At 44.6% G+C, this 23,327-nt stretch overlaps 1 protein-coding gene across 3 annotated transcripts in view; it reads left to right on the forward strand.

Annotated features, from left to right (window-relative positions):
• HNRNPDL (heterogeneous nuclear ribonucleoprotein D like) overlaps positions 1 to 23,327 on the forward strand; it is a 208,316-nt gene that overhangs the window by 35,640 nt on the left and 149,349 nt on the right. For all 3 annotated transcript variants that reach the window (XM_044061181.1, XM_044061180.1, XR_006363460.1), the window contains exons 5-6: positions 1,184 to 1,307; positions 8,227 to 8,442. In XM_044061181.1, the coding sequence (XP_043917116.1) occupies positions 1,184 to 1,307; positions 8,227 to 8,442 (340 nt within the window). The remainder of the gene's footprint in view (positions 1 to 1,183; positions 1,308 to 8,226; positions 8,443 to 23,327) is intronic.

Consider the following 23,327-nt stretch of genomic DNA (forward strand, 5'->3'; position numbering starts at 1 on the left):
GTTCCCTATTTAAGTTTCAGTCTTCTAATATAGACCCAATTTGAGCTACCTGTTGTGATTGACAGGTCACAGCAAGAAACTCTTGTATGTTTCCTTGTTCTAGCCTTTACTTTCTGTATGGGTAGGGGAAGGACCAGGAAGCTGCGACATCACAGCATGGGTGGGTTTTTAGGACAGTCATGGTGATACCAGTTTAGGGGAGATAATTTGGTCAGAAAACTACCTGCATTTATTGGCCTTGACAACTCCCATGAATTGGCGACTGCAGCAATAAAAGATTTTTGAAAGTAAAACTATCACAGTACAGTAAGATATGTTCTAGTGGAGAGTTGATTTAAAATTTTTAAATGCTGTATTTTGTTCATAGGGAGAATAAATAGGGACAAAAAAGAAGCTGAGCATTAAATAGATTCCAGTGGTCCTGTAAGTTGTGGTATTCTCTGGCTTCATTGGGAGAGAAGGTGGGCATAGATGTACAACAGTGGTTGACTACTGGTGTTATGGGCTGCATTAAGCAGTTAATGTTATTCATAGCCTAGTACTGTTCTGTGACCCTAACAGCACTTGGCCGTTTTAAACCTAGCCAGTTCCATGTGAGAATCAAACTCGAACCCTGCACCTTGTGTCTGTAAGGTAAATGTGTTGGCCATTGCTAACCTTCCACTCATTGTATAGGAAGAATTGTTGTGTGGAATTGTCTTGAATGTGTCTAGAATGTATGCTCTTCCATGTGCATTTCTGCCAGTTGAGGCAGTGATTCAGCTAGTTTCCACAGGACCCTTAAGGTGTCTCTTCACAGGCTGCATCTGGGAAGCTGCTGTGCTGTTTGGGTGGAATTGCTTTTTCTTGTGCACATTTGCACTTGGGATTATGATTCCTTGTTTTTATTTTGTGTACAGTTGGTACTTTTGAAGTCTTGGAGTTTGCTTGTCAGAGTAGTGCAGTTGTGTATGCCATTTGGTGGTATTTCAGTGCTGTGTGTGCAGTTTGTTATATGGTGCAGTCTTTATTTCTTGGAAGCTAATCTTTTCTTTTGAGGACATGGTTGTCCTTTTTAACTCTGTCCTATCTGGTTGGAGTTTGTTGTCACGCTACACAGTAATTTGGACTTTTAAAACTGAGATTGACCTTTGGTTTTTAAATTGTGTGGGCTGTATTTTGAACACTTTTTTTTTCTCCTCAGTGTGAAATTAAAGTTGCACAACCCAAGGAAGTGTATAGACAACAGCAGCAGCAACAAAGAGGGGGACGAGGAGGTACAACTGGATTTGGAAGTGGGCGAGGTGGCTCACGGGGGCGTGGCAGAGGTAAGAGAAACAACCCTTTCTGTAAGTGCTAGTAACGGTTTGCTGACCCCTCTATTTTGTTTTTATTCCTGTTAAAGAGCACCGGGCTATGTGTGGTGGTGGTGGGGGGGTCTTTATGACTTGGGTTCATACCTCCCCCAGCTATACATTTCGTTAATTTTTTGGGAGTGGATGCAGTGGATCAATGTGTATGTCTCCTGCCTCTTGAGAGAGTTAACATGTCACTCTTGTGTAAATTTAATAACCTTTCATGTTAGGTAGTCCAATCTCACTTTCATTTTTACATATGGGTTCGGAGCCGAACCTCTGCTCAGACTATGCCGATTTACAAGCTGGAAGACTTCTGGTTGTCTCGTGGTTAAGCAGGTATCCCATGGTACACCAGTGCAATCCCCAGACCTCATTTGCCACGCCGACTAGTTCGGATGTGCTTCTATTGGCTCTGGCCAAGTCCTTTTCAAATTCTTTACATTCATAGTGGATATTGCATATTTTGTGTTCTCTTATAGGCTTTTGCCCAAGTTGTCCTTGTGAACTTTTTTGACTGTAGTAGTTTTAGTATCCTGTGTGCCAGTTAGACGCTGTTGTGCTTTTTGCCTAGGTAGAGGGTTAGTTTTGGCGTTTTTTTCCTGCTCTTAACAGGGACTCCTGCAGATTATTTGTACTGCTCTGACCCTTTTGGTCTCAGACTGTTAACTTGTTTTTGGCGGGGATCTGCTAAGGTGGTAATTATAGGATTGCTTTTGCTAGTTTCTGCCTTTTAGTAGGTTACTGAAAAATATGTATTTTTGACATCTAAAATTTTTTCCTGTGTCTGTGTTTAAATACTTGCTCTTTTTAAGTTGGAAGACCTAGTTTCTGTTACACCGGGCTAGGCCCATTTAACTTGGAGGACCTAGTCCTCGTGTAATTCTTCTGTAGAGCTAGGCCCATTTTAGTTAGGGAACCTAGTCTTCATTTATTCTCTCTTCCTATCTTCCCATCTGGTTTTGCGCGTGTGCCTGCAATGTCTAAGGATAGCAATGAGTATAAACCCTCTGGGTTAAAAAATGCATGAAATGCTCCCAGAAGATGTAGTTAACGGATGGCCACAGTAGCTGTGTCTACTGTTTGGGGGCCATCCACTTGCAAGAATCATGCTTATTCTGTCATGCTTTCTCTCCTAGAGTTTTACAGGAGAGAAAGAACAAGCTAATACTCAAGGGTCTCTTCCAGCCTTTGAGGAAGCTTTATCTAGTTTGTTGGCTTCCTCCAAGTCCACTAAATCCAGATCATAATCAAAATCTTCAAAAAGGCCTTCTCTGGCACCAGCTGGTGTCTGAGCCACCTGCCAAATTACCAAAATCTGCCTCAGTCTTCGGAGCCAAAGGAGAGCATCTTGGTATGCGAGTCGGTCACAGGTGCTTCGGTGCCAACTTCTGAACCATTGGAAATGGCAGTTGACTCTCTTGGTCGGAGCCGGTCTGTAGAATCCCTACTGGTCTCCTTGCTGATCAAGTCTCCAGTGCCTCTTGGGAAGAGATCCCCTACTTTATCTTCCAGATCTTCCAGGAGCCTTTTGGAAGATGTGGAGAGGGTAGTACTGAGACTCCTGAAGTAGTCTGCTCTGGTTAATTTTTGTTGACTCTGACTCAGTCGGTTCTGGAGCCGCTCTGTTTTGCCCTAGTCTGTTCCTTCTCTGAGCCTTGTTGGCCCTTCGGAGCCGGAGTGCTTGCTATCAGCGAATGAACTCTGTTCCTGCTCCCCTTGCTGCATTGGAGCAGAGTTCGGCTCTGCCACGCTCTGCCCCGTTCATCGTGTCCAGGGACCAAAGCTCTATTGTTGGCGCTGATGGGGAGGGTTGGAATCTATCTTCGGTTCAGAGCCTTCCTTTCAGTGCGTCTGCCAGGGTGAACTCTGAGCCTGCATCTATCTTGGAGCTGATGGCTGTGGCTCTGGTGCAAACCTTTCTCTCTTTGGAGCAGGGGAGGTCTTCAGAGCCGGAGAGGTCTGCTTTCGAGGCGATGAGCATGCTGTTTCAACCTACAGCCCCTGCCAGTGGTACAAGCATTCCCAACCCCCCCCCCCCCGAGGGCACCCAATTCAGTCTCTGCACCTACTCCGGAGATGGCAGAGACCGCAGCCTCAGGAAATGCTGGCTGGTGGCCCCCACTCTTTCGAGGCCTCCCCAGAATGTCCCTTTGAGGAGCCCCCCCCCCCCGAAAGAGGGTATGCAAGAGGAAGCATATCTACTCCCAGGATGAGTCTGACATCGGACACTGAACTTGAGGAGCCAGAAGGGTCCCCCAAGTCATCCTGTGATGTCTCCTTTGTGGACATCCTGGAGATCCTTGAGCAGAGATGCGACTGGCCCACTCTCAACCCTTCTAATGAGTCAGTTTGCCTGAAGGCTTTTGGGTCTCAACCCTCTGCCTCTGGTCTCCACCTTTCGACGAACTAATGGATCTGGTTAGTTGGAAGGTGTGGGATACTCCCAATGCCGTGGAGCCAGTCCCCAGGAGACCATATAAGTTTGTCTGCCCCTCCTGGAAAAGAGTTCTTGTCTAAGTGAATTCCTGTAGATTCCCTGGTGGTGGTGGCCATGAAGGAGGAGTTGGGAGACCACTTCTCTTCATTCGCCAAACAAGGAGTTTTGACAGATGGACAGATTTGGGAAAAGTGTATTTAGTTCAGCGGCATTTACACTTCAATCTCTGAACTCTTACTTCACTAGGTTGCAAAGGGATCTCCTCAAGGAGTTAGATTCCATACAGGGTGCTTGTCTTGAGGGAGTCCCTGATAGGATTTCTGCTCAGTTGTCCACCCTAAATTCTGTAGTTAACTCCTCTATGCGACTTAACACCCATGTGGCTGATGGAGCAAGCAGAGCAGCGGGTTCAGAAGTTGCCCTTGGGCGCCACTCCTGGATGAGCCTGTGTAACTTTGCGGAGCCATTCCAAGTCCACTGTCACCAACACCCCATTTGGTTCCTTTTTTGTTTGGTCCCAAGGTGAAAAACGCTCATTCAGTGTGAGCAGGAAGGAAAGTCTCTCTGCTGTGGGAGTCCATTTTTACTGTTTCCTCTTGACCATACTCCAAAGGTCAAAGTGGAGGTAAAATGTGGTTCAAAAAGTCCCAAAGGGTCTTTCCGGACACATTGAATCATCCAGAGGCAGAGGGAGGAGGAAATGGTAGATGTCGCCCTAGAGGCAGAGGCGGTCCGCAATACCAGCAAGACCATGATTCCTTTCGAGGGCGGCCTTATCAGTGCTCCTGATGTGGGGCCCGACTGCGTTTCTCTGGGGCCAGTTAGGGGTTGCATCTCGTATTCAGAAGCCTGGCTAAATATCACCCAAGACAAGTGGGTACAAAAAGTTACCAGAGGCTGTCATACCCTTTTCCCTTCCACCTTTTTGTTCCCAAAAAGATCCCAGATGTTCCACCCAATCACAGGGATCGGGCAACTGTGGAGATCAACAAGTTGCTCTTAAAAAGTTATCCACAGACCAGACAGGATCCGGAACTTACTCCAGGTTCTTTAGTCCCAAAACGAACCGGAGGCCAATTTTGGACCTCTGTAGATTAAACTAATCTGTGAAGGACAAGTTTCGGATGGTCACACTGCAGTCGATACTCCCGTTGTTAGGGAAAGACTGTTGGATGTGCTCTTTGGATTTCCAAGATGCCTACTACCGTATAAAAATGGACAAGGCGTCCAGGAGATATCTGCGCTTCCGGTTGGAAGCCAGTCATGAGTTTCGTGCTGTGCCCTTTGGTCTCACCACAGCCCCCAGGGTGTTCATCAAATGCATAGCATTAGTGACTGCTCACTTGAGACGTTGGGGATTACAGGTGTTTCTGTATTTTGATGACTGGCTCCTGACCGCCCCTACCAGGCTCATCCAAAGCAGGGATGCCACCATTCAACATTGTGCTCAAATAGGGCTCTCCGTAAACTGGGAAAAATCTGCATTACTGCCCTCGCAATCTGATTTGTTTTTTTTTTTTAGGCGCAGAGGTAGACACAGTGGATTTGACAGTTCGTCTCCCCCGCCGAAAGAGCAAAACCTCATCTCACAAGTTGCATCATCTTCCACTTCGGAAAGTCAAAGCAAAATGGGTTCTTCAACTTCTCTGTACTATGGCATTAACCATTCTGTTAATACCTTTAGCCAGGTTGAACATGAGAATTCTCCAATAGCTCCTGTTTTTCCCAGTGGTCATTCCAATGTCTACTGCTGAGTCGCCCTATCCTGCTGACGGAATCATGCAGAAAGGACCTTCTTTGGTGGATAGCCCCCAACCCCTTGTTCACGGGAGCTCTCCAACCCGTTGCCACTGTGACCACCGATGCCTCCCAGGTCGGTGGGGGGGGGGTATTGTCTTGGCAGGACTGTCCACAGCACATGGCAAGAACACGAGGCTCATCTGCATATCAGTGTTCTGGAGATGAGGGCGGTTCTGATGTTGCAAGCACTTAAGGACCTTCTTCCTCCAGGGACGATTGCTATACAGTTGGACAACATGTTTGTTGTGTGGTATATCAACAAACATGGCGGTACCAGATCTTACCCACTCTTGTTGAGAGGCCATGCGAGTTTGGGAATGTGCGATTTTCTTCCCAGCGCTTTCTGGTGGCAACGCATATTTCGGGGTGACGGTACCAGATCTTACCCACTCTTGTTGAGAGGCCATGCGAGTTTGGGAATGGGCGATTTTCTTCCCAGCGCTTTCTGGTGGCAATGCATATTTCGGGGACAACCAATGTGATAGCTGACAAGCTAAGCCAGGCAATCACTGCCTCACGAATTGTCTCTGAAACTGGAAATAGTGGAACAGATGTTCTGGAGATTGGGACAGCCTTGCTGTGACCTTTTTGCCAGCCCAGTCAATTCAATGCCAAGTGCAGCAGCTATTTTTCCCTGATTTCCCCCTCTGGGGGAAACGCCCAGAGACACTGGTCCACGATTGGCCCAAGGGACTTCTGTATGCCTTTCCTCCATTCTGATCTCCGATCAGCTGGGAAGCAAGTTGATCCTCATTGCGTCAGATCTGGTTTCCCTTCCTCGAGTCTCTTCTCCTGGACTATCCTTGGATTCTGGACCCAGTTCCAGATCTAATGTCCCACATGTCTGGTTCGCTATATCCCACTCTCCACAACCTCAAATTGACAGCATAGTTGCTCCAGTTCCATCTCTAGTCAGGCTTTATGATGTTTCTTCCTCTGTTACATATTCTCTTATCCTCGCATAAACGCTCAACCAGAAGACAATGACAGTAAATGGAAAAGGTTTTCTATTTGGGTACAGAAAATGAACGTGGATCCTTAACTGTTCCTATTCCTGTGATTCTGGAATTCCTTTCGGAGCTTTTTCAGCAGGGATCTGCCGTGGCCACCATCAAAGTACAGTTGGCGGCACCCTCATTTTTATTTAGGGTCCCCAAATGCCAACCTTATGTCTCATAAGCTATGTAAGACTTTCTTGAGGGGACACTTTATTGAGACCACCATTACAAGAACCTGTGGCTTCTTGGGACTTAAATTTTGTGTTGCCCAAGTTGACATGCCCTCCTTTTTGAACCTTCTCACTAATCTTTAAAGTATTTGTCTTGGAAGACTGTGTTTTTTAGTAGCCATTGTCAGCCAGAAGTGTATCTGAGCTACAAACCCGTCTATTAAGCTACTTAATTTAATCTTTCATAAAGACGTGTATCTTTACGTACCAATCTTTCGTTTGTTCGCAAAGTTTGTTCTGATGCCACCTTAAATCAGTCCATTGAGCTTCCAGTTTTCTTACCCAATCACTGCAGTGCAGGTGAATGTAGTTTCCACCAGCTGGACGTTCATAGACAGCCATGGTTTTTATTTGCAATGGACCAAAGAATTTCGGAAGTCGGAAAAAAAATGAATAACTGGTCTGACTCCAGATTGGGCTTACAGTTTCTAAGGGGACATTGTCTAATTGGATTTCTAGTGGCATAGCCTTAATCTACAGTTAGGAGGGCAGACCTTTACCCCACAGAAATGCTCATTCTACCAGGTCTCTGTCTACCTCTGCAGCTTTTCAAGCCAGGGTACCACTAGATCATATTTGTGCAGCAGCTACGTGGGCTACCCCTCACCTTTATTACACATTATTATAAATTGGATTTGGTGTCCAGGGGTAGAGCATCCTTTGGCTCAACGGTGTTCAGGAGTATTTTCCAATGAGCCACCCAAGAATAAGGCGCTAGGACGCTGTCCCATATGTAAAAATGAAGGAGAGATTGGACAACCTAACGTAAAGAAGTTATGTACTCGCCATAAAGTTCCATGTTGGTAGTCCATCTCACCCTTCATTTTTATCAAGGGCACTCCTGCCCCCCCCCCCCCCCCCCCCATCATGGAAGATCTGGAGGTAATAATTTGATTGTCTTGGTTGGTGACCCCTTAGTATTGGTTTGTTGGTTAGGGGGGTTTCTGTTTCTAGTGAGCAGCAAACAAGATCTGGTGATTGCACTGGTGCACCATGGGATACCTGCATAGCCACGAGCCAACCAGACGTCTTCCAGCTTGTAAATCGGCCGAGTTGGAGCAGAGGTTCGGCTCCGAGCCCATATGTAAAAATGAAGGGTGAGGTGGACTACCAACATGGAACGTTATGGTGAGTACATAACTTTTTTTTTCCTGTTTTTTGATCATGTAAAACATTTTCCTTTGTGTATCAGTGTTGTTGGAGCTGCATATAAAGCAACCTTGTATGCCACTAGCTGCCACTATTGTATGAACGTTTCTGATCCAGGTCGTGGCTGAAAAAGGTTCTTGGAGCAGAGGCTACCTTTTTGGTTAAGAAATAGTAACATTTTCACATGCAAGGGTTTTCTTACTTTTTTGGAAAAGTACATAAAGTAGCTTGAATGCAAAGATTAATTTTTTTTTTCTCCTTTCCTTTTTCCTTAGGGCAGAGCCAGACCCAGACTCCAACTCAGACTCCGACCCAGACTCCAACCCAGGCCCAGACATGGGGACAGAGTTACACAAATTATTATGACCCAAGTTATGGAACCTACAATGGATACACTGCTAGTCAGGGGTACACTGGATATACAGGCTATGATTACTCTGGATACAACTATGGCACGTATGGATATGGACAAACCTATGGAGATTATAATAGTAAGTGTGCTTAATTTTAGTTGGACTTAAGACCAGCTCATTTTAAATCCCTAATGATGGCCTCAGGAGTTCTCATGGACTTGAAATACCGCACTTGTGTTTCAGAAACTTTGTTTCATTGTGTTGCGAAGGGCTGATTTCTCCCAGTAGTAATGCTTTCTTTGTTGATTGGAAAGTAAACGCGTAGACTTGTCCTAAATGGAGGGATAGAAGTCCTGTCAGCATGCAAGCCTCCTTGCAGTGGTGCAAGTAAGGGTCCTAAAGAAGAGCCAGAGCAAATGGAAAGCTTACAGAAAGCCAAGTTATAATTTAAGGACCCTGCATGCAGTGTGAAAGATTTTTAATCCCTGTCACAATGTCTGCCTGGTGTGGGTTTTTTTTTTTTTTTTGCTATGACATTAGTGGGGGAGTGGTTTTGCAGGCTAGGCCTCTCCAGCATTCCTACTTTCAAAAGTAGGGTGCCAGATGTTCTTAGTGTTTCACTGTTGCAGTCTTTACATTTGGGGTAATCTGCTGGCAGGTTGCCCTCATCTGCCTGAATATCAAAGTCTTGGGTCCTGCGTCAGTAGCAGTCTCCTCTTCCATGACGTCGGGGGTATAAAACATGCAGCCGATGCAGTTTTCTTTAGTCTTTCTTGCCGCACTGTGCCAGAAGCAGTTAAAGTGCCAGTCGGCAGACTCCTGAAATTTTCGCATTCGAGTTTCAGAACCGAAGTCTTAAATTAAAGCTAAATACCCCGTTGGGGAAACTTTTTTTTTTTTTTTTTTTTTTTTTTTTTTTTTTTTTTTTTCTTGCTCCATACCGATATCGGTAAAAGTTAACTGTATTACTTGTGGGAAGCAAATTCCTCAAGGATTTCCATTTGTACTGTATTTCTTGCCTAGGCCCAGATCATAACATGCGCCTTGCTGTCTGTTTTGCTAGATTTAACCAACGCACTATTAAGCGTCTGTATATCTTTGCTTCAAAATATTTCGGAAACTGATTTAATTACCCTGAAATGTCATCTGATAGCAATCAGATTACTGGAGTTCACAAAAAAATGCAAATAAGGACAGACCTAGGTCCAAAACCGAAGCTTCTCCTAAGCCAGTCTGTACTCAGTGAGGCGATTTCGCAGCCCCTGATACCCGCTACTTTCGAGTCGAAGGCCTCTACAGAGACCCATGTGAAGTCCAGCATGCTGAGAGATTCTCAAAGTATTGTACCTGCGGATGTCTCTCCCTCGGATTGGTCCGGAGCCACTGAGCAGGCACCGGCTTCTGAGGGTGTTTTCAGGCCTCAGCATTTCTTTATAAAACAGACGCCAGCTTCAAAGGCAACTTCTAAGGCTAAAAAGAGACGCATGAGCCACGTGCTCAGGCTTCTATGCCCAAAAAACAGATGTCAAAATGGCTGAAGACTTGTTAACCCCCCCCCCCCCCCCCGAAAGAGGCCTAGGCAAGATACAGATAGAGTCTGCACATCAGGTTTCTGTTTCTTCTGATTCCGCTTCTGATCAGGAATTTTCTGCATCACCCTATGAGGATTCAGATGCAGAGGAATCCATCCCATCTGCATCTTCTCCCGAGTATTATTCTTTTGGGGAAACCTTGCATACTTTGAGGGAACATTTTCATTGAGCGAGTCAAGATTTCTCAGAGGCTTAGGGATTTCCTTCTTCCTCAGCATAGGCGTTTGGCAGTACCTCCTGTATTAGACATGCTTGTTTTTTCGGAATCGAGCATGGCTCAAGATTCCCTACACTCCAGCTCCTAGCAAGCCAGACAGATATTACAGGGTTCCTGACTCCCACAAATTTTTATTCAAAAACCCTGATGCTGACCCTGAAACTGTCTGACAGGGTCCCAAAGGTGTAAAGGCCTCAACAGCTAAGAATCCTGCCCCCTCTAAGAGATTCCAGGGCGCTGCATAGATGGGGGAAAAAGTTTATACGTCTGCAACCTTGGCAATTGGGGCCTTAAACTGCCAGTTTCATATGCTTAAATACGACAGCATGTTATGGGATTATTGAAACAGAAAATGTTAATTTCTGAATGTGCAGAAAATAAAGAATTACAGGAATTATTGCATGCAGCAGAACAGGTTGGAAAGCATACTTTGCAATGTGGTTTTGATTCCTTGGAAGCCTCCTGCAGGGCCGCAGTTACTGGATCTGTGATTAAGGCATGCCTGGCTCAAGGAGCAAAATCTGCCTGATCATGTTAAAGCTAAATTGTTGGATGCACCATTACAGCATGATACTCTGTTTGGGAATAGGGCAGAAGAGGTTTTAAAGAAAATTGGAAGATGAAGCTAAGTCTATGCAAACTGTAAAGGACTTCTTACAAGTGCAGCCACCAAGATTCAGACACTGGCCTACAAAAAATTGGTCCTTTCCTGTGTCTGACAGAGCCTCACTGGGCAAATCCAGGTGCTCAAAAGGCTCCAGATGTCAGAGTTCTTACAGGTCAAAGCAGTGGGGTGCCTCTGCCTCCAAATCTGGAGGAAACCAAGCACAACCCTACAGTAAAAGTCTCAATGACTTCCCTCTGCCATCATCAAGCACTTATCTTTTGGCAGCCACCATGGGGGAAAACCTAGCACTTCATGCTCAAAATTGGCAGTTAATAATCCACCATGGGGGAAAACCTAGCACTTCATGCTCAAAATTGGCAGTTAATAACCCAGGACAAGTGGGTATTAAACCTAGTATCCCATGGATACAGATTTCATTTCCATACCTTGCCAATTCCAAACAGTTGGCCAGATCTGCCACAAAGTCAGTGGGCAGAGGCACAAACTATGTTCATCGTGTTACACTGCTACAGTCATCACACTTGGGTTATCCTGCCGTCAGGCGGTCCCGCAGTCGGCCAGAGTTCCAAAGTCTTGGTCTGGCATTGGGTGCTGTCGCTTCTTCCCTGGCGTCAGTGTGCCAGGGGTATACAAGAGGCATCCAATGCCATTTTCTTCAGTCTTTCTTGCCACGCGGTGCCCGAAGCAGAAGCAGTTTGCAAGTGCCAGTCGGCAGACTCCTGAGATTTTCAAATCGAATTTCAGACCGAAGTCTTTAATAAATCTAGTACCCCATTGGGAACCTTTTCTTGCCTCAGTCCGATGTCAGAAAAAGTTAATAATTGCATTTCTTGTGGGAAGCAAATACCTCATAAGGACTTTCATTATTATTGCATTCCTTGCCTAGGCCCAGACCACGATGTCACAGTTGTCTGTTTTGTGCTAGGTTTAACAAACGTACTATTAAATGTCTGTCTGATTTCGCCCGACATTAGGAAATTTAGTTATACCATGCTGTCGGAGCAACTGACCGGAATGCATAAAAAACGCAAAGATAAAGACAGGCAGCCGAGACCCAAACCAGACTCCAAGGCCTCTGCTAGGCCAGTCACTTTCTCCAGTTTTCAGTGAGGTGCCTACGCAGCCCCTGACGACCGCTGATTTTAGCACCCCAGGCGACATCAGATTCCCAAGCTGAGATTGCTAGGCCTCCACAACCTTTACCTTTAGGCCCTTCCGACTCCATGGCTGAAGGAGATTCCGGTGCAGTTGAAACTCCTTCAGTTGCAGAGGGTGACCAACTACACTCCCTATTAAATCCTATGCAAAGCTGAGGACCCCTTCAAAAACAAGACTGTACAGCAGTCTCCAGTACAAAGCCCCATGCCTAAGAAACGTGCTTAAGATGACTGAAGATTTAATTACCCTTATCAGGGGTTCCCATCCCCCTCCTGATAAAAGGCCAAGACAGGAGGAGGACTACGCTTCCTCTGACCAGGTTTCAATTTCTTCAGATTCTTCTGAGGAACAGGAATATTCTTTTCCCCCTTATGAAGACTCTGATGCGGAAGAGTCTATCCCTTCAGCATCTTCTCCAGAAGACCACTCTCTTGGGGAAACTTTACGTACCATGAGGGAACATTTCCACTTGGAAGGCCAGGATTACTCTGATTCTAAGAAAATGCTCAGAGTTCCTTTTACTACCCCAGCACAGACCACTTGCTATTCCACACATTGTGGATGATGTTTATTCAGAATCTAGCCTTAACCCAGTCACTACCTCCTGCACCAGCCAAACCAGACAGATACTACCTCTTGCACCAGCCAAACCAGACAGATACTAGAGTCCCTGACTCGCACAAATTCCTATATAAAAACCCTGTTGCTGACCCAGAAACCATTTCCCAGGGTCCCAAAGGGGTTAAGGCCTCTCTTGCTAAAAATCCTGTACCCTCTGAAAGGGATTCTAGAGCACTAGACAGATGGGGAAAGAAAGTATATATCTCTGCTACTCTAGCTATGAGGGCCTTAAATTGCCAGTTTCACGTGCTGAAATACCAAAAACAATATCTGATGTCTCAAAACAAAAAATGATCGCATACAGAACAGCCTGATTACAAGGAAATGCAAGATTTGTTGCATGCAGCTGAACAAGTGGGAAAACATACTTTGCAATGTGGATTTGATTCATTGGAAGCTTCTTGTAGAGCAGCAGTGACAGGGTCTGTCATACGTAGGCATGCTTGGTTAAAGGAACAAACTTTACCTGATCATGTTAAAGCAAAGTTGTTGGATGCACCTTTACAGCAGGATGTTTTATTTGGTGTAAAGGCAGAAGAGGTTTTAAAGAAAATCGAGGCAAAATCTATGCAGACTGTCAAGGATTTTTTACAGGTTCAACCCCTTCGTTTCAGCAGAAATTGGCCAACCACCAACTTCTGCCAGACCACAGAGGGGCAAATACAGACGCCCAAGGGGCAGAGGTCAGTCACAAGGCTCTTACCAGCCTCGACAATGGGGTGTCGCAACCCAACAAGGAGGAGAAGACAGGTCTCAAACTATCAGAAGGCAAACAGTGATTTACCCCTCAGACTGCCAAGCAAATCCCTCTTGGCAGCTCCCTTGGGAGGAAAACTAGCACTTTTTAACTGGCACAGCATCACAAAAGACAAATGGGTCCTAAATATTGTATCTCAAGGATACAGATTCCACTTTCACACTTTACCAAGGATAAAAGGAATGCCAAACCTGCCACCAAATCAATGGGCAGAGGCTCAAAAGCAAATTTCAGCTCTCATGGACATGAGTAAAATCCTTGTCCTTGCTCCTGTGTTGGGACCTTTTGAATGGCTCAAGACTCTTTTCTAGTTCCCGAAAGGACAAAGCCTGGAGACCCATTCTGGACCTCTGAATTCTAAACACGTCTGGAAGTACCCAAATTCAAGATGCTAACACTACAGCAGCTTCTTCCCATGCTGGGCAAGAAGGCTTGGCTAGTAACATTGGACCTCAAGGAGGCATACCTGCATGTCCCGAACAGACAAAATTGCAGAAGATTATAGCGGGTTCAACCCATTACCAATTCTCTGCACTGCCCTTTGGCATATCTACTGCGCCCAGGGTCGTCACAAAATGCCTGGCACCAGTAATTGCATATTGCAGACAGAGTAATTCAAATACATCCATACCTGGATGACTGCCTTTTTCAAGCAGAAAACAAGGACATTCTTTTAAAGCATCTGGCATTTGTCAAAAATCTAAGTTGCCTAGGGTACACAGTATACACAGCCAAACTAGTGCCCTCACAAGACCCAATTCCTGGGTGCCAGCTTAAATACAACGGCCCAGATGGCTCATCTCACGCCAGACAAGCAAGGACAACTGACTCGATACTTCAAAATGATGGCAACAAAGACCCCAACTCCCTGCAAGAAAAATTCTGCAGGCCTTGGGATTCATGGCATCTTGCATACTAATACCATTTGCAAAACTGCATATGAGGAAATTACAAGTTTGAAAAGTGTATGGACTCAACACAGCCACAGCTTGGAAAAAATAACTCCCACTCATTCCGTGCCTTCAACAGGAGTTTCTATGGTGGGCTCAGGCATGTCACCTCAACAAGGGTCAGTCTTTTGCCTTACCCCCCAGCCAGGCAAACTATAACAGATATATCGGATTATGCCTGGGGAGCACACATGGCAGGACAATGTATTCAGGGCAAATGGTCTGCAGATCAAAGGCATCTGCATATCAGTCAAAAAGAGATGCTAGCTGTACAAAATGCCCTAAAAACTTTCAAGGACCTCCTACATCCAGGACAACTCCTAATAGACGGACAACACCACAGTGATGTGGTACATAAACAAGCAAGGGGGCACACATTCCAACCCCCTACGCAGGCAAGCAATTGCCTTGAACACAGCACTGACCTACCAAGTTCAACTACAAGCACAGTTTCTGCCAGGAAAGAAACACATTGGCAGACAATCTAAGCAGAAGCATCATAGATCCTCACGAGTGGAAACTAGATCCACAAGTATTCGTAATGAGTAACTCAAAAATGGGGGAGCCCAGACATAGATCTGCCCCCCCCCCAAAAAAAAAAACTACCAACTACGGAAATTCTGCACAAGGACATACCACACACTAGCTTGGAAAGTGGATGCCCTCTCATTCAGTTGGAAAACATTGACAGCATGTGCCTTTCCTCCACTGCCTCTTTTGGCAAAGGTGCTGCTGAAAGCCAGGTTAGACAGGCCACAAATAATGCTCATTGCTCCAGACTGGCCACGCCAACACTGGTATCCAAATACTAAGGAACATGGCTCAAGGCCCACCATGGATTTTGCCTCCCAATTCCTCACCTGCTCACTCAGCAAAACAATCAGATTCTACGCAGCCAGCTCAAGACTTTAAATCTGGCTGCATGGCAAATTACCTAAACAACCAGTCACAGCTTCTCTAAAGCTGTGATGGATGTCCTTCTGGAGGCCCAGCACCATAAAGCCTATTCAGACAAATGGAAAAGATTCTGCGCCTGGAACCAGGCTAAGGGCCAAAATCTCCTGGTCCCAAATATTCCTCAGATTCTTCAATATTTAACTGAGATGTTGCGCAAAGGACTTTCTTTTTCATCTGTTAAGATCCACACCTCAGCTATTTCAGCTCAATACAACACGGATCCTCCTATATTTTCACATCCATTACTAAGACAGTTCCTCGGAGGGGCTAAGAACATATATAAGACCTCCTCAAAGGGGCTAAGAACATAAGACCTAAGGGGCTAAGAACATAAGACCTCCCCAGAGAACACCAACTTGTTGTTTTGGAAAAACTTACACTACCGCCCTTTGAACCAGCTTTTACAGCTGATCTACAGTTTCTATCATGGAAAACTGCCCTGCTGCTAGCAATAACTTCAGCACGAAGAGTCTCAGCATCAAGACAGAGTCGCTTTACGAACTAGCCCTTCTTTATGCCAAAAGTGGTATCCAGTGTGGCTCTAAACCAAACCATTCATTTCATTTTGCCCACCTTTTATCCACACCCCCAGAACAAAGGGGAAAGGCTCTTACACTCTTTGGACCATTCACAGGCAATTACGTTACTACATGGATAAAACTAAGGCTTTCAGAAAATCTGACCAGCTCTTTGTATCCTATGCTGCAGGATCACAAGGAAAGGCCATCTCTAAACAGACAGTTTCAAAATGGATAGGACATTCTATCCGTTTCTGCTACACACATGTACCTGGTAACATTAGACACCATTCCACCAGGGTTACAGCAACATCAACAGCCTTCCTCAGAGGGGTACCAACCAAGGATATTTTGGAGGCTGCAACTTGGGAGTTCAGTGCACACCTTCACCAAGCACCATCACTTACCTCTATACTCTAAAACCAGAGCTGGCTTTACTGCAGTTCTGCAGGGCCTACTAGCCTCTCCAAACCCTGTTTAGTTCCACCACCCATCCTTAGCTTTGGGATTCAACCCAAGTGTGATGACTGCAGCAGTGTAACACGATGAACATAGTACAGTTTTGTACCTACCATAAATGTAGATGTTGTTCACACTGCTGCAGTCCAGGTTACCCTCCCTCCCTCTGACCTAGCTGAACTTTTCTATACCTTTTCTATCCTGTACAACCTTTGTGGTGTATTTGCTTGTAACTGAAGGTATTCCTTTTTCCTTTTACATGTTTTATTGGCAGTATGTATTGCCTTCCTACTTGGGGGGCACCTGACATCTGGGGGGCACCTGACATCTGGGGTAAGAAAAACTGGTGTCTGATGCCTCTTGTATACCCCTGGCGCACTGACGTCAGGGAAGAAGCGACAGCAACCGACGCGGGACCAAGACTTTGGAATTCTGGCCAACTGTGGGACCAAGACTTTGGAACTCTGGCCGACTGCGGGACCGCCTGACGGCAGGGTAACCAAAGTGTGATGACTGCAGCAGTGTGAACACACTAACATATCTACATTTATGGTAGGTACAAAACTGTACTTTACGTCCCTCATGGATATAGGGGCTATTCAGCTAGTACCAGAACTAGAAAAAAGATAAGGGTTTTACTCAAGACTGTTCTTGGTACCCAGAAAAGACAATGCATGGCGCCCAATACTGGATTTATCGATTTTTGAACACATACTTGGACATTCCAAAATTCAAAATGCTGACTTTGCAACAGCTTCTGCCCATGCTGGGCAAGAACGCTTGGCTAGTGACTCTAGACTTAGAGGCATACCTGCATATCCCAATAAGGGAATCCTGCAGAAGATATCGCAGCTTCAAGGCTGGTTTTATGCATTACCAATTCTCTGCACTGCCCTTTGGCTTATCTACTGCGCCCAGGGTCTTTACAAAGTGCCTGGCACCAGTAATTGCATTTTGCAGACAAGCATACAAATCTATCCATACTTGGACGATTGTCTCATTCAAGCAGAAAGCAAGGACATTCTTCAACATCTGGCGTTTTGTAAAAAGCCTTCTAACATGCCTAGGGTACACCGTAAACAAAAATAAATCACAACTGGTACCCTCTCAAAAGCTTACATTCCTGGGTGCAAGCTTGAATACAACTGCCCAGATGGCTTACCTTACGCCAGACAAAGGCAACTGACTATTAACTGGGTTTTTGCTGCCATCTGGAGTAATCTGCAAGACAAATTCTGCATGCGCTGGGGTTCATGGCATCCTGCATTCTAATAATTCCATATGCAAGACTGCATATAAGGAAACTACAGTGGTATGTAAAAAGGTTATGGAGTCAATATTGTCACAGTCTGGAAACGGTGATTCCTTTCATTCCCTGCCTGCAACAGGAGTTTCTTTGGTGTGCAGAGACATGTCACCAGAACATGGGACAGTCTTTCACTCTACCCCCTGCCAACCAAACCCTAACTCATCAGACTATGCTTGGGGGGGGGGTGCCCACCTGGCTGGGAGATGCGCTCAGGGCATATGGAGCCCAAAACAAATGCATCTGCATATCAACCAGAAAGATGTTAGCTGTTCAGAATGCCCTGACCGCATTCAAGGACTTGCTTCATCCAGGACAGCTACTGATAAAGGCGGGCAACACCACGATTATGTGGTACATAAGCAGGGGGGTACACATTCCTACCCCCTTTGCAGACTAGCCATGGCATTGTGGGACATAGCCCTGACTTACTAAGTACATCTTCAAGCTCAATTCCTGCCAGGAAAACAAAATACTCTGGCAGACTACCCAAGCAGAAATTTTATAGACCCTCACGAGTGGAAACTGGATCCACAAGTCTTCAACACAACACAGAAGTGGGGGAGCCCGGACATAATTCTGGGGGGAGGCAAATGGATCTATCAACTGGACAAATTCTGCACAAAGACTTATCACAGACAGGCATGGAAAGTGGATTCTCTATCCTTAGTTGGAAAAACCGATCAGTCTATGCCTTTTCTCCTCTGCATCTCCTTCCCAAAGTACTACTAAAGGTCAGACAGGAAAAAACAAAAATGATCCTAATTGCCCCGGACTGGCCTTGCCAGCATCTAATTCTAAGGAATGTCTCACCTCCCTCCTTGGTACTTGCCTCATACCTCATCTACTGTCTCAGAACAATCAAATTCTGCGCAATCCGCTCCAAACTCTGAACCTGGCAGCATGGCTGATCATGTAATTATTCAAGCACTTCTCAGTAAATCTGTGATGGATGTCATTTTGGAATCCAGAAGGCTTAGTATTAGAAAATCTTATGCTGATAAATGGAAGAGATTATGTGCTTGGAACCAAGCACAAGGGACTGACACAGCAAAGCCCAATATTCCTCAGATTTTGCAATACTTAACTGAGATGCTTGACAAGGGCCTATCTTTTTAATCAAATAAAAATCCATGCCTCTGCCATTTCCGGCTTATTGCAACACAGAGCCTCCCATCTTTTCTTATCTTTTGCTAAAACAGTATCTTAGAGGGGCCAAAAATTTAAGGCCTCACAGAAGATCACCAATTCCTGCATGGGACCACAATTTTGTGTTAGAAAAGCTCACCCTGCCTCCATTTGAGCCACTGCAGATAATGTTTTTTTTCTAGGAAAACAGCTTTGCTTCTGGCAATCACTCCAGCGAGAAGGGTTTCAGAACTACAGGCCCTCATGGCTGTGGAGCCTTTTTATTATATTTTACCCAGACTGTCCCTCAGGACCAACCCTTCCTTTATACGTAAGGTGGTATCCAGTGTAGTTCTTAACCAAACTTTTCATCTGCCAACTTTTTTACCCAAATCCGCAGAACAAGGGGGAGTAGATTCTGCATTCCTTGGACGTACACAGACAACTAAGATTCTACTTAAACAGGACTAAAGTGGTGGCATTTGCTGTAGGATCAGAGGGAAAGGCTATTTCAAAGCAGACTACTTCAAAATGGATAAGTCACTGCATTAGTTTGTTTGCATCATGGTAAACCGGTGCCCAAGGGTAACGGGTCACATTCCACTAGGGCTGCATCTACCTCAGCAGCTTTTCTCAGAGGGGTACCAACCACAGATATTCTAGAAGCTGCTACTTGGAGCTCTGTTCATACTTTCACAAAGCATTATCATTTGCCTCTCTCCTCTAAGTCCAGGGCAGGCTTTGCCACTGCAGTTCTGCAGGGCCTTATAGCCGCTCCTAAGGCTATTTAGTTCCAGCCTCCTATCCATATCTTTGGGATTCTACCAAAGTGTAATGGCTGCAATAGTGAAACACGAAGAACATAGTCCAGTTGTGGTACACTTACCATAAATGTAGATGTTGGAGTGTTCACTGTTGCAGTCCAGGTTACCCACCTGCCATCCCCCTTTTTTTTTCTAGAACTTTCCTTCAGTATAGTCTACAACCTTTGTGGTGTATTTGCTTTTAGATGAAGGTAAAGTCTGTTGCAAGTGTGTGTGTGTGTATATGTGTGTATATGTGTGTATATGTGTGTATATGTGTGTATATGTGTGTGTGTGTGTGTGTGTGTGTGTGTGTGTGTGTGTGTGTGTGTGTGTGTGTGTGTGTATATGTATGTATATATATATATGTATATATATATATATGTATGTATATATATATATATGTATGTATATATATATATATGTATGTATATATGTATATATATATGTATGTATGTATATGTATATATGTATGTATGTATATGTATATATGTATGTATGTATATATGTATGTATATATGTGTATATATGTATATATATATATATATATATATATATATATATATATATATGTGTGTATATATATATATGTGTGTGTGTGTGTGTGTGTGTATATATATAATTTTTTTTAATGTATATTAAAAAAAATATATATATTTTTTTTGGCTCCCTGACATCTGGGACAAGAAACTAAATGGCGGCTGCATGTTTTTATACACCTGACCTCATGGAAGAGGAGACTGCAACCGACGCAGGGCCCAAGACTTTGATATTCAGGCAGACTGAGGACAACCTGCCAGCAGATTACCCCAAATGTAATGACTGAAACAGTGAATACACTAACATCTACATTTAATGGTAAGTGTACACAACTGTACTTTTCTGCACCTGGGGTAGTGGTCTCTTCCCTTAAGTATTTCAGGCTTTTTATTCGCGTTGGATTCCCATAAACAAGCCGCAGAATGTTGAGGGTTTGCTTACCAAAACAAGTCTTGACACCTCGTGCAATGTGATAAAAAATCAGTTCCTGGGATGCAAGCCCTAGTGCCCATACCTGCCATTTTAACTGTAGGTGACTTACTGAAGAATAACTTGCAGTGTAGCCAGAGTGAAGCTCTAGGTGAGTTTCAATTTTATTTTGAGAACATATGGATTTCAGTTGTTGGCTTTAACGTAGTAACACGGATAGGTGTAAAAGCATGTAAAGTAGAGCACAGTGTTTTATAGTTTTGAAAATTGTAATTAATACTTAAAGCTGTTAAACTGTCTTCAGGAGTGAAGTGCAACTCTCAATGATCGGTAGTAGTTTTAAAATCTGTTAAGTGTGGCCATTATGCCACATTTACATGATCTTAGTTTTCAAAGGTGTGAAGGGTTTCTTATCCATGGTAGGTGTTGTGTGCCCACTGGAGTCTCGCTAATATGTGTTTTTACTGTGCTGCAGTCATGAACATACGAATATTCGACAGTGGCATTCCTGCCTTCCAGCCTGCTTTTCCAGAGCTGAGCATCCTGTACCCCAGTATGCTGAGCTTACACCATCTTGCTTTTGTCTGCACCCCCTAGTAAAAAGGTTGTCTTCCCGCATCTGTTCTTAAAGGAAAACTGCACCCATAGACTCAAATACATGTTTATTTCATCGTGGTTTGGTGTTTCCTACATTTTTGACACCACTTTGGGACTATTTACAGGATTTTAAATATTTTTGTACGTAACTTTTGAGTCTGACCACATGGGGTCTGGCATCTTGAAGTAATTCTGATTGTGTAGTCTGTCTCTAGGTATCCCACAATGCAGTGCTAGTCTCTCAAAAGTTACATCACGCAGGCCTCTCTTCCTAAAGCTGCTGCCACTGCATTGATTTTAACTTTCAGTCAGTTTTAAGTACGATTTCAAGCTGTTCAGTGACTACTTAAAACACAGTGCAAATGCCACAGAACAAACTTTTCAAAGTTCTTTTTACTGCTGCAGCTTTGTAGAATGGCTAAACTGCAGGTTTTTTTTGTGAAGCCTGAATTGTACTACTTTGACTCATCTCCCATCCCCCTTCACACCTTAACTTCCCTAGCTGTCAAAGTACTAAGGGTAATTTTGAGCTGTTACCTGCTGTGATTGACAGCTCACAGCAGGAGACTGGACTTGTGTACTGTTTCCTTGTTCTAGCTTTTACTTTCTGTATGGGTAGGGGAAGGACCAGTGGGCTGTGACATCACACCATTGGTGGATTTTTTTAGGACAGTCGTCATGTTAGTTTGGGGAAGGAAATTGGCCAGAAAACTACCTTGGCCTTGACATCAATGAATTGTACACTTTCTTTTCCAGGGCAGGATAAGTTTTTTGAAAGTGAAACCACCACAGTACAGTTAAGGTACTGCTCTATTGGAGAGAAACTGTCAATTTAAAGCATTTTCAATGCTGTGGTGTTTGTTCATTGCAGGGGCAATAAATAGGGAGAAAAAGAACGGAGAAGTTGAGCATTTAATAATAGAATCCTGTTGTCCTCTACTGCAGGTATTTATGCAAAATTACTTTTCTGGCATTGGACTGGCCAGAAAGAAGACTTTGGTTTGATAAGTGTGTGTTCATTTGGGGGCATTTTCTTGTTTGACATTAGTAGTAAAATGCCTGATTTAAGATGCTAAGTAGCGTTCTGACACACAGGGTTGTATATGGTCACCGAGGTGAAAGGAATGTGGTGCTCTTGTGAGAGGCTGTTTCCCCCTGTGGGCTTCCATGATCTTGGTTTTCCTTGATGTAAAGCATCCCAGACTAAACTGTGGTAAAAGTTCAGTTGTAAGACCAATGTAGCATACCTTTCTGTGGTTGTATAATACATAACATTACTACTCTTGTCTGCCACATTAGCTGCAGAAGTGCATCAGCAGGGACAATACATAACATTACTACTCTTGTCTGCCACATTAGCTGCAGAAGTGCATCAGCAGGGACACTCTGGTGTCCCACAGCTGAAAAAGTTGAAAGGAGGACATTCAGAAAGAGAGGAGACGATGGAACTGGACTTGCTGTGGTGTATGTGGTGTTGCTCCTGTGGAAGCATCCTAACCATCTCTCTTGGGCTTATGGATAATGTCTGGATGTCAGACTACAGGTGTGCAACTTGTTTGTCATGCCACTGGGCTTTGTATTAAGGAGACATGGCTGACCTGGGGAAATGGTCCCGTCCAGACCATGTAAAAGCAGAACTGTGTGGCGTGAGGCAACTCACTCGTGTGGAATTCATGCAGAAAAGAGAAGACTGCCATAGAGGGGAAGAAGCTACTAACTAGCAGACCAAGAAAAGTCCTGTTCATGAAGCCAAGGCAGACAGGTTAGAGTTCTGAATAGGAAAAGTTCATCTCTTCCCTCAGCCAAGGATAGGTGGTCAACATAGTCTCGTTATAAGACAGTGGGAGCCTATCACTGCATATTTGTAAGCAAAACAAAAAATCTTTATTTCTGCCATCACGAGACAAGTCAACCTTACCTGCTGCAAGAACTGTAGTAGCACAGGGCAGTAGCAAGCTGGTGCTTTCTGGTACTTCTACTGTTCTGTAGTCGCACTGGAGAGTTAACATGCATCATGTACCAGGAAAAGGCTTGGGCTTCTACTTAAGACTATTCTTGGGCCCCTGTAGGTACCTCCTGGATGTGTAAGAGACTGAAGGGATTCCTAAGTTTATAATTTCTTCCCATAGGCATCAGTTCTGGGTTGGCTAGTTAAGCTTGCCTTCACATTTCCAGTGTCGAGTGGATAGGTATTTCTTCAGATTAGAAGTAGGGGGGTTCAATTACCTGTGTACTTTACTTTTTACTGCCTAGCTCCAGCTTTTACCTTGTGCAAAGCGAGGGGTATTCGCATTTACCTGCACTTGGGCAACTGCTTTCAGGTAGTGTTTCTAGAGCAGATGGTGTTAGTACAGTTTACAGTA

Source organism: Protopterus annectens, chromosome 2.part0 (genome assembly GCF_019279795.1).
Source record: "Protopterus annectens isolate FY-2018-M chromosome 2.part0, PAN1.0, whole genome shotgun sequence".
Lineage (NCBI taxonomy): Eukaryota > Metazoa > Chordata > Ceratodontiformes > Protopteridae > Protopterus > Protopterus annectens.